At 52.9% G+C, this 13,793-nt stretch overlaps 1 protein-coding gene across 5 annotated transcripts in view; it reads left to right on the top strand.

Annotated features, from left to right (window-relative positions):
- Nucleotides 1–13,793, top strand: part of TEAD3 (TEA domain transcription factor 3) — a 28,228-nt gene that overhangs the window by 2,146 nt on the left and 12,289 nt on the right. For all 5 annotated transcript variants that reach the window (XM_060189686.1, XM_060189687.1, XM_060189685.1 and 2 more), the window contains 2 exons: nt 10,185–10,436; nt 12,309–12,373. In XM_060189686.1, coding sequence (XP_060045669.1) covers nt 10,430–10,436; nt 12,309–12,373 — 72 coding nt within the window. In that variant the 5' untranslated portion in view covers nt 10,185–10,429. Of the gene's footprint in view, nt 1–10,184; nt 10,437–12,308; nt 12,374–13,793 lie in introns of those variants that run through there.

The following is a 13,793-nucleotide window of genomic DNA, read 5'->3' as shown; positions in this document are numbered from 1 at the left end:
TGCATTTGAATTGGGGAATGGCTAAGTAGGACTGTCAGTGGTTGACAGGAGAGGGGTGTATGTCCCTTGGACCCTGTGCTTGCTCTGCCCATAGTTTTGCAGATCCTGATACATTCTGCCAGTTGAAGAAATATTAAAACAACAAAAAAAAATCTCAACAGAAGAGGGCAAGGAATTTGGTTCCATCTGAATCTTTAGCCAGCTAGGTTGTCTTGGTGGGCCTCTTCAGGCCTCAGTTTCTCTGCTTTGAATAAATGACATTTCAGGTCTCTGACCGCCTCCCCAGAGTCTGTCTCCCAGTCAGCCTTCCTTCTCTCATGATGGAAACTGAGCCTGGTGGGTTCTGGACAGGTGAGTGGGTGATGTTGTTGTCTAGGGTGAGGACAAACCCAGGGGTGGTTGAGGATGAACTAAGTCAGAGAGGGAGGCCAAGAAGCAGGCAGCACAAGCAAAGAAACTAGGTAGAGGTAGGAGAACCTCCCCTCTGAAGTGGTGGGTCATTGCTAGAGAATTATCTTGGATAGTGCACTCCTTTGACATGTCCTAGGTTTGGGCCTGTTCCCCACTGGCATTAAAGGAAGCTTTAGTGCTATGATTTCTTTCAGTTTCTCTGCCTCTGTCAAATAAATGAATAAAATATAATGGAGTGGTGGAGCTTGGCCATCCATTGGTGGGTTCTGGCAAGGTTCCATAGGATAAATAATGTTTGGGGGGTCACTTGGATGAGTGCCCCCCAGCCCCCAGAGCCTCCTGAGGGCTGTGGAAGCTGACAGGGAGCAGAAACTGTCAGTCTTGCTTTCCTCCCTGCTCAGGAAAGGGTGAGGAGAGCACAGAAGGAAGCTGGTGGTGCCAGGCCCCAGAGAGCCTTGAGGATTCTAGGAGCTTTGTGTGGGGGGTGCCTTAGAGTCTGAAGTTGCCTCTTTCTATGTGGAGCTGCTAGGTTTAAGGGGTGGCCTTGAAGATCTTGGTCTCTTTGTGCTTCTGGGGCAGCCCTGAGGCTACTGCCAGGAGTTTTCTGGTAAAAGCTGAAGATCTGCAGGTCACATGCACATTTGGCCCCATCCCCATGGCTTTGCCCTGCTCGCCCCTCTCTCCCAGTGCTTGGTGTCAGGTTCAGGTTACCTGCAGGAGAGGGGCTGCCCCTCCATACAGGGCACTGCCCTCTAGGGCTCCCTCAGGAGGCTAGGACCAGGGCCAGAGAACCCCTTTGCCCATGATCCCTAAAGCCTCAGTCCTTGGCGTTTCCTAGAGTGCTGATTATTTCCTGTCTTCCCTGCCAGGCCCAAAAGCACAGGAAGTGATAGAGGGAAATGAGAGTGTGACTGTGTGAGCTGAGCTCAGGTGAGAGAAACCAAATGGGACACTTTACATGGGTGAGACTGATGTGGATGCATGTGAGAGGACCAAGTAAAACCAGTGTGTGTGCATGTGGGACTGGACATATGCCTCAGAGGAGCTGTAGATGACACTGTACTTCACTTTGTAACAGATTCATGTGAGAGAGATGTTCTTCCTGTGTGGTTGTGGAACACTTCACCTGTGTAAGAGAGAAAATGCAGAGGTGACGTTCTCCCTGTGTGTGAGGGACTGTCAACATAGCTTATGTTTATGGAGGAAGCTCTCTGCTTGACCAATCATGCAAACCTAAGTCTGTCATCAGTTGAGATTCTGGGTTTTTGTTTTGTTTTGTTTTAATCTTTAATTTAATAAGGAGAGAGAGCCTGGACACACTCTGGCACATGTGACAGGAGTCAAACTCAGGATCTCATGCTTCAGAGTCCAGTGCTTTATCCACTGCACCACCTCCTGGACCACCCAACTAGACCTTTGATGCCCTCTGCTTGTGAGGGAAACTGCAGTTGTGTGATGCTGTGTCAGAAACAGAGGGACATTTCGTGTGACCTGTGATGCTGTGGTGTGATTTTTTTATAATGCTCTCGTGTGAACATTATGTGAGATGGCGTTAGCCTTATAGGAACTGGTGGCCTCTGTGTGTGACTTCGACAACATGTGTGGGGAGGGGCAGGGAGAATCCACTGTGAAGTGGTGTACTTTAATACTGTGCGTGTGTGCCGAGAAGCTACTGTGATAAGCTACGTGTGAAGTAAGTGTGTGGATGAAACCGTGCAGGAGAAAGAAATGCCATATGTGTGGTGTGTGAAACTATGTGGGGTGTGACTGAGATTGCTTCTGTGGGTGGTCACTATCTGAGATTGGGACTATAGGACAGTGTGGGTGACATCCTTCAGGCTGTGTGAGATACAGCGTGTGATACCAGGTGTGGTAGATTTGGGGGTCTCTGGCCCCAATGTATGAGGTAGCCACATGGAAGAACATGAAAAAGCTGTTAAGATGAGGGAGGAGTGCCAGAGGATAACTCACCCAGTAGAATATACTTTACTTTTTTTTTTAAAGAAAGCAAATTCGTTCTTTTCTTTTCTTTTTATCTTTATTCATTTACTGGATAAAGACAGCCAGAAATTGAGAGGAAAGGGGGTGATAGGGAGGGAGACAGAGAGATACCTGCAGCACTGCCTCACCACTTGCAAAACTTTCCCCCTGCAGGTGGGGACCGGGTGCATTGTAACGTGCTCAACCAGATGCACCACTACTCGCCCCCTAGAATATACTTTACTATGTGCAGAAACCTGGGTTCGAGCCTCTGGTACCATATGGGAATACCATGCATGGCACTAGAAAACTCTTTATGAATGGTGGAGTGCTGCTGTGGTATCTCTGTATTTCTTTCTCCCTTTCTGTCTCTATCTAGAATTAAAAGGAGGGAAATATTCTGTCAGCAGTGGTGAAGTCATGCAGGCACAAAGTTCTGGTGCCCTCTCCTCCCCCAAAAGAGAGAGAATCGGGAGCAGCTGAGGCAGTGAGTGAACTGATAGAACACAGGAGTTGGATGTGTTGTGTCCTGGATTCGCCACTGAACATGAGTGTAGTTCTGTCCTCTCTCACTAATAAAACAAGTAAGTCTTGGGAGCTGGGCAGTAGCGCAGCAGGTTAAGCACAGGTGGTGCAAAGCACAAGGACCGGCGGAAGGATCCCATTTCAAGCCCCCGGCTCTCCACCTGCAGGGGAGTCGCTTCACAAGTGGTGAAGCAAGTCTACAAGTGTCTCTCTTTCTCTCCCCCTCTCTGTCCTATCTAACAACAATGACATCAACAACAATAATAACTACAAAACAATAAAAAACAAGGGCAACAAAAAGGGAAAAATAAATATAAATAAATATTTTTAAAAAGTAAGTCTTTAAAAGAAGGGGAGGAAAAGGAGCCGGTGGTGGCGCACCTGGTTGAGTGCACATGTTACAGTGCGCAAGGACCTGGGTTTGAGCCCCCGACCCCCACCTGCAGGGGGAAAGCTTCACAAGTGGTGAAGCAGTGCTGTAGGTGTCTCTCTGTCTCTCTCCCTCTCTATCACCCCCTTCCTCTCGATTTCTGGCTGTCTTTATCCAAATAAATAAATAAATAAATAAAGATAATTAAAAAACAAAGAAGGGGAGGAAGAAAGAAAGAAGGAAAGAGAGAAGGAACTGGCTAACAAAATAGTTCACTTGCATAGTGCACTGCTTTGTCATGTGTATGACCTAGTTTTGAGCCTGGCTCCCACAGCATTGATGGAAATTTCAGTGCTGTGATATCTCTCTCTCCCTCTCTATTTCCCTGTCTTTTTAAAAATAAATAAAATAAATGGACTTAGTAATTAAAGTGGCAAATTTTAAGCCATGTCTGTTTTATTACTCTCATACAACCTCTCTCCCACCCCGGCCAGCCAGAAAGCAGAAGAGGATTATATACATGTGAGAGAGATGTGGCAGAAAACCTGCATGCTTCTAGATATTGTGACTCTCTCCAAATGACTTTTTATTTTTATTTATGTGTTTATATGTGCAGACCAGAACGTGCCTTTGCCATATGTAGTGCTGAGGATTAAACTTGGGGTCCCCTGATGCAGGGCCTGCTAGATTCCCATGGAGCCACTTCCCTACCTCCAATGATGGAGGGAGCAGCTGCATAGTGGCAGCTCCGTAGGTAACTCACAGTCCATGGAGTCCCCATGACATGTTGTTGTTGTTGTTATTATTATTATTATTATTAAGATTTTATTTACTTATTTATTATAAAAGTAGGAAGAGAGAGAGAGAAAGAACTAGACATCACTCTGGTACATGTGCTGCCAGGGATCGAACTCAGGATCTCATGCTTGAGAGTCTAATGCTTATCCACTATTCCACCTCCCAGACCACACTCCTGACCCCCTGGCATGTTACCTGAGAATGTGATACTCAAGTCACCCTTTGCCTGCACCCCTTATCCTACTCTGGGTACCTGACCACCCTGGAGTGGAGCCTGCTGGGGAGACAGGACAAAGCATGTGAGGGAGGTCTGGATACAGGCCCCTTCCTTCTGTAGGTAGTTATGGGTTCTGATTCTCTATCCTCCTTCTGCACTGCTGGGGAAGGGAGACAGTGGCAGGGAGGATGAACTTGGAGAAGAAGTTTCTAGAAAGTGGAGGACAGCTACCCACCCCTTTTGCTCCCTGAGAAGTCTGTGCCCCAAGTAGTGGGGATGGGAGGGGCTGTGAGCCTTGGTTCCCAAATTGGAAGCACATTAATAATAAGCAGGAGAGAGGGGAGGAGCCCCCACCACCACCACCACCACCACCACCTCCCTCCTAGTGGGCTCTGCAAATTGCTTCCTCCTGTAAAAATCCCTGCTTAGGGAGGAGGGGACTCCTTCCCCAGGGTGTGGCTGCTTGGCAGGGTCTGGGGTGGAGGGGGGAAGGGGTCCTTGGGTGGGAGGTGGGGGCGGCAGATACCATCCCCATCTGCCCCCTTCTCAGGTCCCAAGTGTGGCCACTTCTAGGGTGGGAGTCTCTGGCAGCTGGGGAACAGCTGGTCCTGCTGTGGGGGCGGGTGGGAAGGAAGGAGGGAAAGAAAGGCAAGAGGGGGTGGGGAGCCTCCTTTAACCCGCATTCACTGTCCTTCCTCTCTTCACCTCACTGGGCTCATTTGCCCTCCCATGGGGTGGGGGTTGGGGGGACAGCACAGGGGGAGCTGAGGGGCGTGTTGCCTCAGCTTACCTTGCATCTGCATCTCTCATCAGTTCAGGAACTCTTGAGAGCCCAAGCTTCAGGTTTGGCCCATCCTCCCTCCCCCTGAAAGGGCTGGGTGGCCTAGAGGCCACAGTGCCTGGGGCGTGGGGTGGGGGGGTGTCTGGGGACTCTGCAGCAGCCCAAGCTCGGGTGCTAGAGCTGTCCAGCCAGTTCTTCCAGCAGCTCTGCCCTCAGGGTGGGGAGTGGGCAGCAAGGTACCCTTTATCTCCCCCTTGACCTCAAAGCCTGCTCACCCGGCCTCCGAGCTTCCATCACCCAAAGGTACCTTCTGACTTCCTCAGGAGGAGAGTCCAGGGTTAAGGAAGGCAGGCGAGGCTGCTTACACCAGGTGAGGAAGGAGCCCACAGGAGCTCCTCTGTAGGCTGGGGCAGGGGGGGGGGGGGTTTGAGGTCAGGGGAGCAGCAGGTGGGACAGCACCAGCCAGGGCTTTCCTGTCACTCCCTGCTGGGACAGTCTGTCACTGACTCTGAGCCACTGCTTCCCTCCTGCCACCTCACTCACTGCTTGACAGCATCTGGATGTATTAATCTAGCTCTTCCAGCCCCCTTTACCCCATTCAGCTGGGCTTTCTTTGGCCAAGACTACCACCACTCTTGTCCCAACCCACCATCACACATGCACATGCACTGACTTAGGCTACGGATCTAACTCCGGTACTCAACTCTGTCTTTGATTTCTCTTGCTCTTGCTCTCATTCCCACTTGGGCATCCACAATTTGCTCTCTAGGTTTTTGTTTTGTTTTGTTTTGTTTTGTTTTTAATCAGAACACTGCTCAGCTCTGGTTTATGGTGATGCAGGGGATTGAACCTGGGACTTCAGAGCCTCAGGCATGAAAGTCTCTGCGTAACCACCTGTTTTTTTTCCAACAGGGTTACTGATGGGGCTCAGTTACTGCACAGGGAAAAATACACTGCTCCCATTGCCGCCGCCCCCCCCCCTTTAAAGTTTTATTTGCTAGGACAGAGAGAAATTGAGAGGGAAGGAGGAGATAGAACAGGAGAGAAATACCTGTAGCCTTGCTTCACCACTCATGAAGTTTCCTCCCAGCAGGTGGGGTCCTTGTGCACTGTGATGTGTGCACCCTATAGGGTACACCACCAGCTGACCCTCTAGGGTTTTGGGGTGTTTTTTTTTTCCGATTTTTGTTTTGTTTTTAGGTTTATTTCTTACATATGAGCTGTTTTCACATGACACACGAGAAGTTAGAGCACCACTCCACCACATGGGATGGAACCCAGAACCCAGGCATGCAAATCCCATGCTCTACCAGTAGAGCTCTCGCCCCAGCTGTGCTAAGTCTCTTTGTCTCTCACTCTCTGAGACTCCCCTATTTTCTTTAAGGTCTCCCCTGTTTAAGTCCCATCCCTGTACTCCCCCTATTTTCCCTCTTCCCTGCTCTCATCTCAGGCTTCACCCCCTCCTTCTGCTCCTCACCTGGGTCATCCTGTCATCTCTCTCTGTTCAGGGGCAGTAAAACTCTGCTCTGGGCTGAGTCTGGCCTGCCCTCTTTCACTCCAAGGGTCCCTCTAGGCTTTTTCCCCCGCCCCTGTGTTTTGGGGTTTAAGTGGAGGAGAGGGGCGTCCATCCCATAGCAACCAGTCCCGGCTTATAGTGCACACCCTCTCCTGAGTAATGGGGGGAGAAAAGAGATCGCAGTTCTGCCCCAGCCTGGTGCCACCTGCCATTGTGCAGAGATGTTCCTGGCCTGGGGGACAGATAGCCTGTTTGGGTGTCACCCTGGGCACCCACACAGCATGCCTGTCCGATTGGCTCTTGTGCATGGGCGTGCATGGGCGGGGGAGGGGGACTACAGTACAGGCTCCTGTGTGGTGTCGGCCCACTTTCCTAGAGAGTGAGTCTGGATTGACTAGGGCTGGTGGTCCTGACTCTCTCCTTGACTCGCCCTTGTGGCCACCCCCTCAGTGCCCCTCCCCCTCCCCAGCTGCCCGCGGTCCCAGCCTGGGGCCGGCCAGCTCCACCCCCCACCCCCCCCCCACCCCCGTCTGTCCTTGCTCCCTAGCGCTGCTGTGTTCGCCATATTTGGCCACACTGCTCCTGCGGGGGGCGGGGCGGGGCTGACATCACCCCGAGAAGGGGGGGCACTGCCTGGATGAGGGGAAGCAGGCAGAGACTTGGGGGAGACAGGAAAGTTTCTTCTAAAAGTCGGGGACTGCCATGACCACCTCACCCCCCAGCACCGGGTCCCTACTCCCAGGAAGACCTTAGGAAAGGATGGGGGTGAGGAGAGTTCATAGGAGGGGGTCTTAGCTCACTGTCCCCCCCTCATCTCCCTCCTTTCAGCACCCGCTGGCAATGTGTGACCTCAGGGAAACCCCTGAGTTCAATATAAAACTTGATGGGTCCTCTGGAGTCCTCTCTAGTCAGCCCGCAGGCCCTGCCCACCTTACAACTTCTTTTGAAGAACTTGGCCTGGGGAGTCAAGGAGGGCTAGGGGTCCGTGCACAGCGTCTTGGAGTGAGAGACAGGCTGGGAGCAGAGCAGTCAGCCTTCAGAGTGGTCAGGAACCAACTCTTTCTCTCCCTGCTGCCTGCTGGTTTGGGTGACCTACCCCCAGTGGTCTGAGGGTGGGGTGCTCACAGAAAGGACTTTAGCAGCCGCTGGGTCTCTGACATTGTTCCAGCCATTGCTTCACTCCCTACCTCTGCCCCTCATTTGAGTCTCCCTATCATACACCTCCTCCCCTCTCTCTCATATCATGTTTATTAATGAGACAGATAGGAGAGACCCAGAGTCGCTCTGGTACATGTGCTGCCAGGAATTGAACTCAGGACCTCACACTTGAGAGTCCACTGCGCCACCTCCTGGGCCCCCCTTCCCCAGCCCCCACACCCCCATCCCACCCCACCCCCGCCACCTCTGTTCAGGGGCAGTAAAATTCTGCTCTGGGCTAAGTCTGGCCTGCCCTGTTTCACTCCACAGGTCCCTCTAGGCTTTTCCCCTAACCCATGTGTTTTGAGGGTGTAAGAGGAGGAAGGTGGACATCCACTGGTCTCTGCTTCATCTCATAAGGGTTAAAGGAGGGGTCCTGGTCTGGACTTTGCAGACTCAGGACATTTGCCTTGACAGCTTGGCCTCCTTTCTGTTATAGGTTGTGTATATGTGTGTGTGTGGGGGGGGAGGCAGGGTGTCTCAGGCCCATCCCCTGATCCCTTTGGTCAAGAAGCTGAAACTAGATAGTTTGGCTCTTGTGTTTATTCCCAGTGTACCCTTGGACAAGTTGCTTAACCTCTCTGTTTCTTGGCTTCCTCATAATAATAATAATAATAGTACTTACCCTGTGGGTTATTGTGAGGCCAAAATGAGTCAATGTGTGTGTAAAATTCCAGAATGGTGTTGACCATGTGGCAAGCGTTCTCATTAGTAGTAAGATGAAGTCTAAACTGTGTCCATGTGACTTTCAGGCACCCATCCCATGCTGAGGGCAGCAAACAGGTGGCTCCACAGAGAAAGAGCCCCCACTCATTCAGCAGGACCTGGAATGTATGACTGAAGAGGAAAAATAACCCCCCTACACACACACACACAAACACAGGAGGTAGTCTCCTGCCTTCCTACCCCCCTCACCCCCACCCCTTCTTGTGACCCAGAGCAGAGTCCCAGGATTAGCCATCTCTGCTCTAAGGATTCTGGGACCTTTCTATCTACTGGGTGTGTAGACTGTAAGGCCAGAGGGGTTTAGAGGCAAGCCTGGGGGGTGGGGGGGGCATGTGTGTTGGGGGACTGGCTGGCTGTGGTGTAAATTAATAGCCCAGCCTGGCGTGTGCAGGGAACTGGGAGTTTACAGAGAGCCCTGGCCTGTTGGCAATGTGGGCTAGGGCAGGGGCAGGCGTGTGGGTGGTTTATGGGCTGCTGTGAGGCCAGAAGGTGCGGGAACAGGAAGTAGGATGGAGGAGCCATGGGGTTGAGCAAGGCTGTGGGCCAGGCACCTACCTTCTCGGCCACTTTTGCCGACCTGCCTCTGCGCTCTCCTGGGGCAATTCCTGCCCCGCAGGAGGGAGGTTCTTCACTGGCCAAACCACACCCTCTTCCTGGATTTAGAGAGCCTCCTCATCCTCCTGTAGGCCCTCCAGCAAAGTTGCTTTGACTTGGGGGTCCCAGTGGGTGGTCACCATGACAGGGAGGAGGGGGCTGCAGAGTGAGAGCCCAGGAACCCCTCTGGTTGTTACAGAAACACCAGGCCCTGCCTTCTGGGTTCCCTCCTCTTTGTTGTGATACTTTTGGTGACAGTGTGACCTTGTAAACCTCAGTTTTCCTCATCTGAGTAATGGATTTGGTTACTTTCACATTCAGCCCCTGCTTTAGTTTTGAGAACTGAATGAATATGAAAGTGTTTTTCTCCTACAGAAGTGCTGAGTAAACATCAGGCATTATTGTGATTTTTTTTTTTTTTTTAGATAGGACAGAGAAATGGAGAGGGGAAGAGAAAGACAGACACCTGCAGATCTGCTTCACCGCCTGTGAAGCGACTCCCCAGCAGGTGGGGAGCCAGGGGTTCGAACAGGGATCCTAACGCCAGTCCTTGCACTTTGCACCACATGCGTTTAACCCACTGCACTACCGCCCAACTCCCCCCTTTTTTTTTTTTTAAAGTTAGAGCCAGAGAATGTAGAGGAGTAGGTAGGAAGAGTGGAAGAGACCACAGCACTAAAGCTTCCTTCAGTGTGGTGGGTCGGGCTGGAACCTGGGTCTCGATCATGGCAAAGCAACACACTATCCAAGTGAACTATTTTGCTGGCTCTTAAGTGGTAATGAGACAGACATCTTGCTTAGCAATTTGCTGTGATCTCATTTAGTTTTAGCCCTCACACCCTCAAGGAGACCCTTTCCTCTTTTTTATAAGACTGCTGGAGGCTCAGAGTAACTGCCAAGCTCACAAGGCACTGAATAAGCATAACCCTTGACTATTTCATCCCCCTTGCCCTGGACCACCTGGCTTGGGTGGGGACAGGGGAGAGAGGACAAAGTCAACCTCTGAGGGCCTTAAATTGGGTGGTTGGGGAGCATGTTGGCCCTGACCCTTGTGCCTCTGCTTCCCCAGACTCAGGCTGCCCAGTGGGCTCAGGCCCGGAGCCCAGAGCAACCAGCACAATAGCGTCCAACAGCTGGAATGCCAGCAGCAGCCCCGGGGAGGCCCGGGAGGATGGGCCCGAGGGCCTGGACAAGGGGCTGGACAACGACGCAGAGGGCGTTTGGAGCCCGGACATCGAGCAGAGCTTCCAGGAGGCCCTGGCCATCTACCCGCCCTGCGGCCGCCGCAAAATCATCCTGTCGGACGAGGGCAAGATGTACGGTGCGTGTAGGGAGGCACAGGGACACTGGACGCGACTGGGGAGGCCACCTGACCCTCCTGGGGCCCTCCCCTTGCTCTCTGCCCCCTCACTCAACCGGTTTGGTGAATCTTGTGCAGCTGCCAGCCCGCCATGGGCGAGTCTGGGCGTGCAAGCCTGTGTGTCTGGATCCTCCTCATAAACAAGCCAGGCCAGGCCCCTCCACACAGTGCAGCCCACACCTCAACACCCCCATCTCCTCCTCCTCTCTCCCCCTGGCTTGGAGGTTTCAGGGTGATTCAGTGGGCCCAGGAAAGTGGGTCAGTCCAAGTGTGCTCTAGGCCAGACCTGGGGAGAGTGTTACCACCCCAAAGGCTGTGTGTGGGGGGGTGTTTTCCAGTAGTGAACTCCAGCATAGAGCCATGGCTTCCACTGGAGAGCTTCCTCCAGTGCAGGGGTGTTGGCACATGGCAGGGCAGGAGGGGGGGAGCAGAATCCACACTGTGACAAGAGTCAGAGAGGCAAGATCATTCATCCTCATACTCCTCTCAGGTCTTCACTTCCCCATGGCCCCCTCTTTACCACCTTATCCACCTCCTGCCTCTAGAAGGGAGTGTCTCCCTCTGGCTCTGCTGTAGAGGGCTCTCCTGGAGCTGCATGTTTGGGATAACTAAACCCTTCTGTGCCTGGCGCCTTGCCAGCCCCCTCTCTGGTGGCCTTACCAGGCCCTCTGCCAGCCCCTCCCAGAGTCTAGGCTCATGGCAGGCTGCAGGAAGAAGGCAGCTGGGTCCAGTGGTCAGGACTGCCCCAGGCCCTTGCCCCCACCCTCCCTGCCACACCCGCTTCCAGCACCAGAGCTCCCATCCCAGCAGGCAGATGTTCCAGGGGGCCTTCTGCCTCTGGGGGCTGCCTGCCCCCACTACTCCTTCCCAGATGGCTGGGGCAGCCCCAGAGAGTATTTTTAGCTGAGGTGGAGGGGGTGGGGGTGGAGAGGGGCAGACTGGAAGGGAGGAGCAGTGGGACTGGTTCTGTCATGGAAGAGGAATTTTGAGAATGTGGCCCCGTTCTGGGGAGGTTAAGGGGTTGGGGAGCCAGGGATCTGTATTTGGGGGTGTTAGATGTATACACCCTAAGGATGCTGGCTTGTGCTTTGCTGTTTGCCCCTAACACTCCACATGCATAAAGGGTCCAGCGCTCAGGACACTGACTGACCTGACACCCTTGGAGTGCATATAGCACTCATCGGAGCCCCCAGCCCAGGGCTGCCTGGCCACTGGGCTCTCTCAGGATGACAGACACTGGGAACTGGGAAGGTGGGGGTGACAGGCACAGGGACACTGTGACTCACCTTGACACAGTTCATCAGTACAAGGGGAGTAGTTAAGACCTTCCAGCCCTTCCTGCCAGGCTCGGCAGAGAAGGGAAGGAATTTGTCCCAGGATCCCCCATAGCAAGGACAGTTAGGATGGGACCCAATTTTGAAGTCACAGACATGCAGGACCTCTCTGCCCAGGGTAGCCCTGCTCACACAGTACAGAGGCATGCACATGGCTCTGGGTCTGGTGACAGCATGGAGGAAGAAGAAGCACTACTGGGCTGGAGCGAGGGCCTGGCTGTCTTGCTGTCCTTCCCACACCTGCCCCTGTCTGTCGGCCTGACAAGCCTCCTACTCTGAGTCCCCTGCTCACCCCATCTCCTAGCAAGCAGCCCCCAGATTCTGGAGGCAGTAGAGGATTCCCCAGGCTTTCCTGCACCTCTTTGCCTACCCTGCTTTTTTTTTTTTTTTTTTTTGGGGGGGGTGTCGGGGTGGAGAAGGACATGATATGTTTTCCAGCTGTTGGGTGGCTCTCCATCCACTTGTCACTTTGTGTGTCCTCCCCACCCCACTCCTGCAGGTCGGAATGAACTGATTGCTCGCTATATTAAACTGAGAACAGGGAAGACTCGGACGAGAAAGCAGGTAAAGAGCCCATCTGCAGTCTGCAGACCCTTCTAGCCCTGCCCTTGCCTCCTCAGTGTCCCCCCCCCCCACCAACTTGACTTCCCTCTTCCCACTTCTCTTAGAGACATGGTCCCCTTACTCCTAGAGAAAGGGACACTGTCCTCTTTGGTACCATCCCTACCCCCACCTTGGTTCAGTGATTGTATGTCAGCCCCATGGAGCTACTCCTGTGTGGTAACTGCCTTCACTAGCTCACCAGCTCTTCAGGAAGACGGATGGACAGACAGGCAGAGCAGGGTGACATGGCGGAGACACAGAAAATGTGTGCAGGGCACTGTTAGCCAAGCCAGTAAACTGGGCCAGGCAGAGGAAGGGAGGGCTGGGGAAGGCTTCACGGAGGAGGTGATGGCAGTCTCAATGCCATCAAACAGGAAGAAAGAAAGAAAGAAAGAAAGAAAGAGGAAGAAATGGGAAGGGGGTTTCTTCCATGCTGAGGGAGTTGAGTATACAAATAGTAAATGTGATCCTGAAACAGATATGACCTTATATTAATTGATTTAATCCCCAGGGCTATTTGTAGAAGTAGACACAGTAATTATTCCCATGCTACAGATAAGGAAACTGAGGCTTGGAGAAGTTAAGTAAGTGGGCAGGAAAAGCAGGGATGTGGTACAGGTGGAGAGAAGGGTGGGAAGAGTCACGGGAGGCCTGAGAGGCAAGGTTTCCCCTGGGGGCAGCAGGGGACCAAGGAGGGACTAGAGCAGGGAGTGGCAGGTGACAAGAATGTTGGCCCTGGGGCATTGGAGCAGTGGGTTGAGAAGCCCAGGCTGAGAGGCAGGGATAGATAAAAAATAAGATGGTCTGGGGGTGTGGGATGATGGTCCAGTTGCAACATAATGATGGTTGGAGAGATGATGAGAGGTGGCTGGTGACAGGAGACCTGAAGGGGGCTGTGGTGTGTTGGGATGAGTGGAGTATCCTGGGGAGAGAGGCCAGCTGCAGCCAAGGTAGCTGGAGGGACAGACACCAGCTCTGACCCACAACCCTCAACCTCCCTGTCTAGGTGAGGTTTGGACCTTGCACCCCCCCTCCCCAGATCCCTGTGTGAGCCAGTGACAAGCCTGAGCTGTCCCTCGATGGCTCAAAGGAAGGTTCTGAGTCCACTCACCCTGTGTGGGAACAGAAATGCTCCCGTATTTGTTCAAGCATTTATTAACCACTTTCCCTGGGCTAGCTCTTGTTCTACAGCGTTTATTCACTTAGCAAATTATTAAGCTAGTACTGTGTTCTAGCACCGGGGACCCAGAAAGAAATCAGATAGATAAGGGCCTTCTCTAGAGTCTGGGACTGCAGGAGGAATACTACCTGGTCAGACCCTGAGGTTCAGATACTGACTGGCTCTACCAGCAGCCCCTCCAAGCCTCTGAGTCTCAGCCAT

The sequence above is a fragment of the Erinaceus europaeus genome, chromosome 4, assembly GCF_950295315.1.
Source record: "Erinaceus europaeus chromosome 4, mEriEur2.1, whole genome shotgun sequence".
NCBI classification, from domain to species: Eukaryota; Metazoa; Chordata; class Mammalia; order Eulipotyphla; family Erinaceidae; genus Erinaceus; species Erinaceus europaeus.
This window is presented reverse-complemented; position numbering and strand designations above follow the sequence as displayed.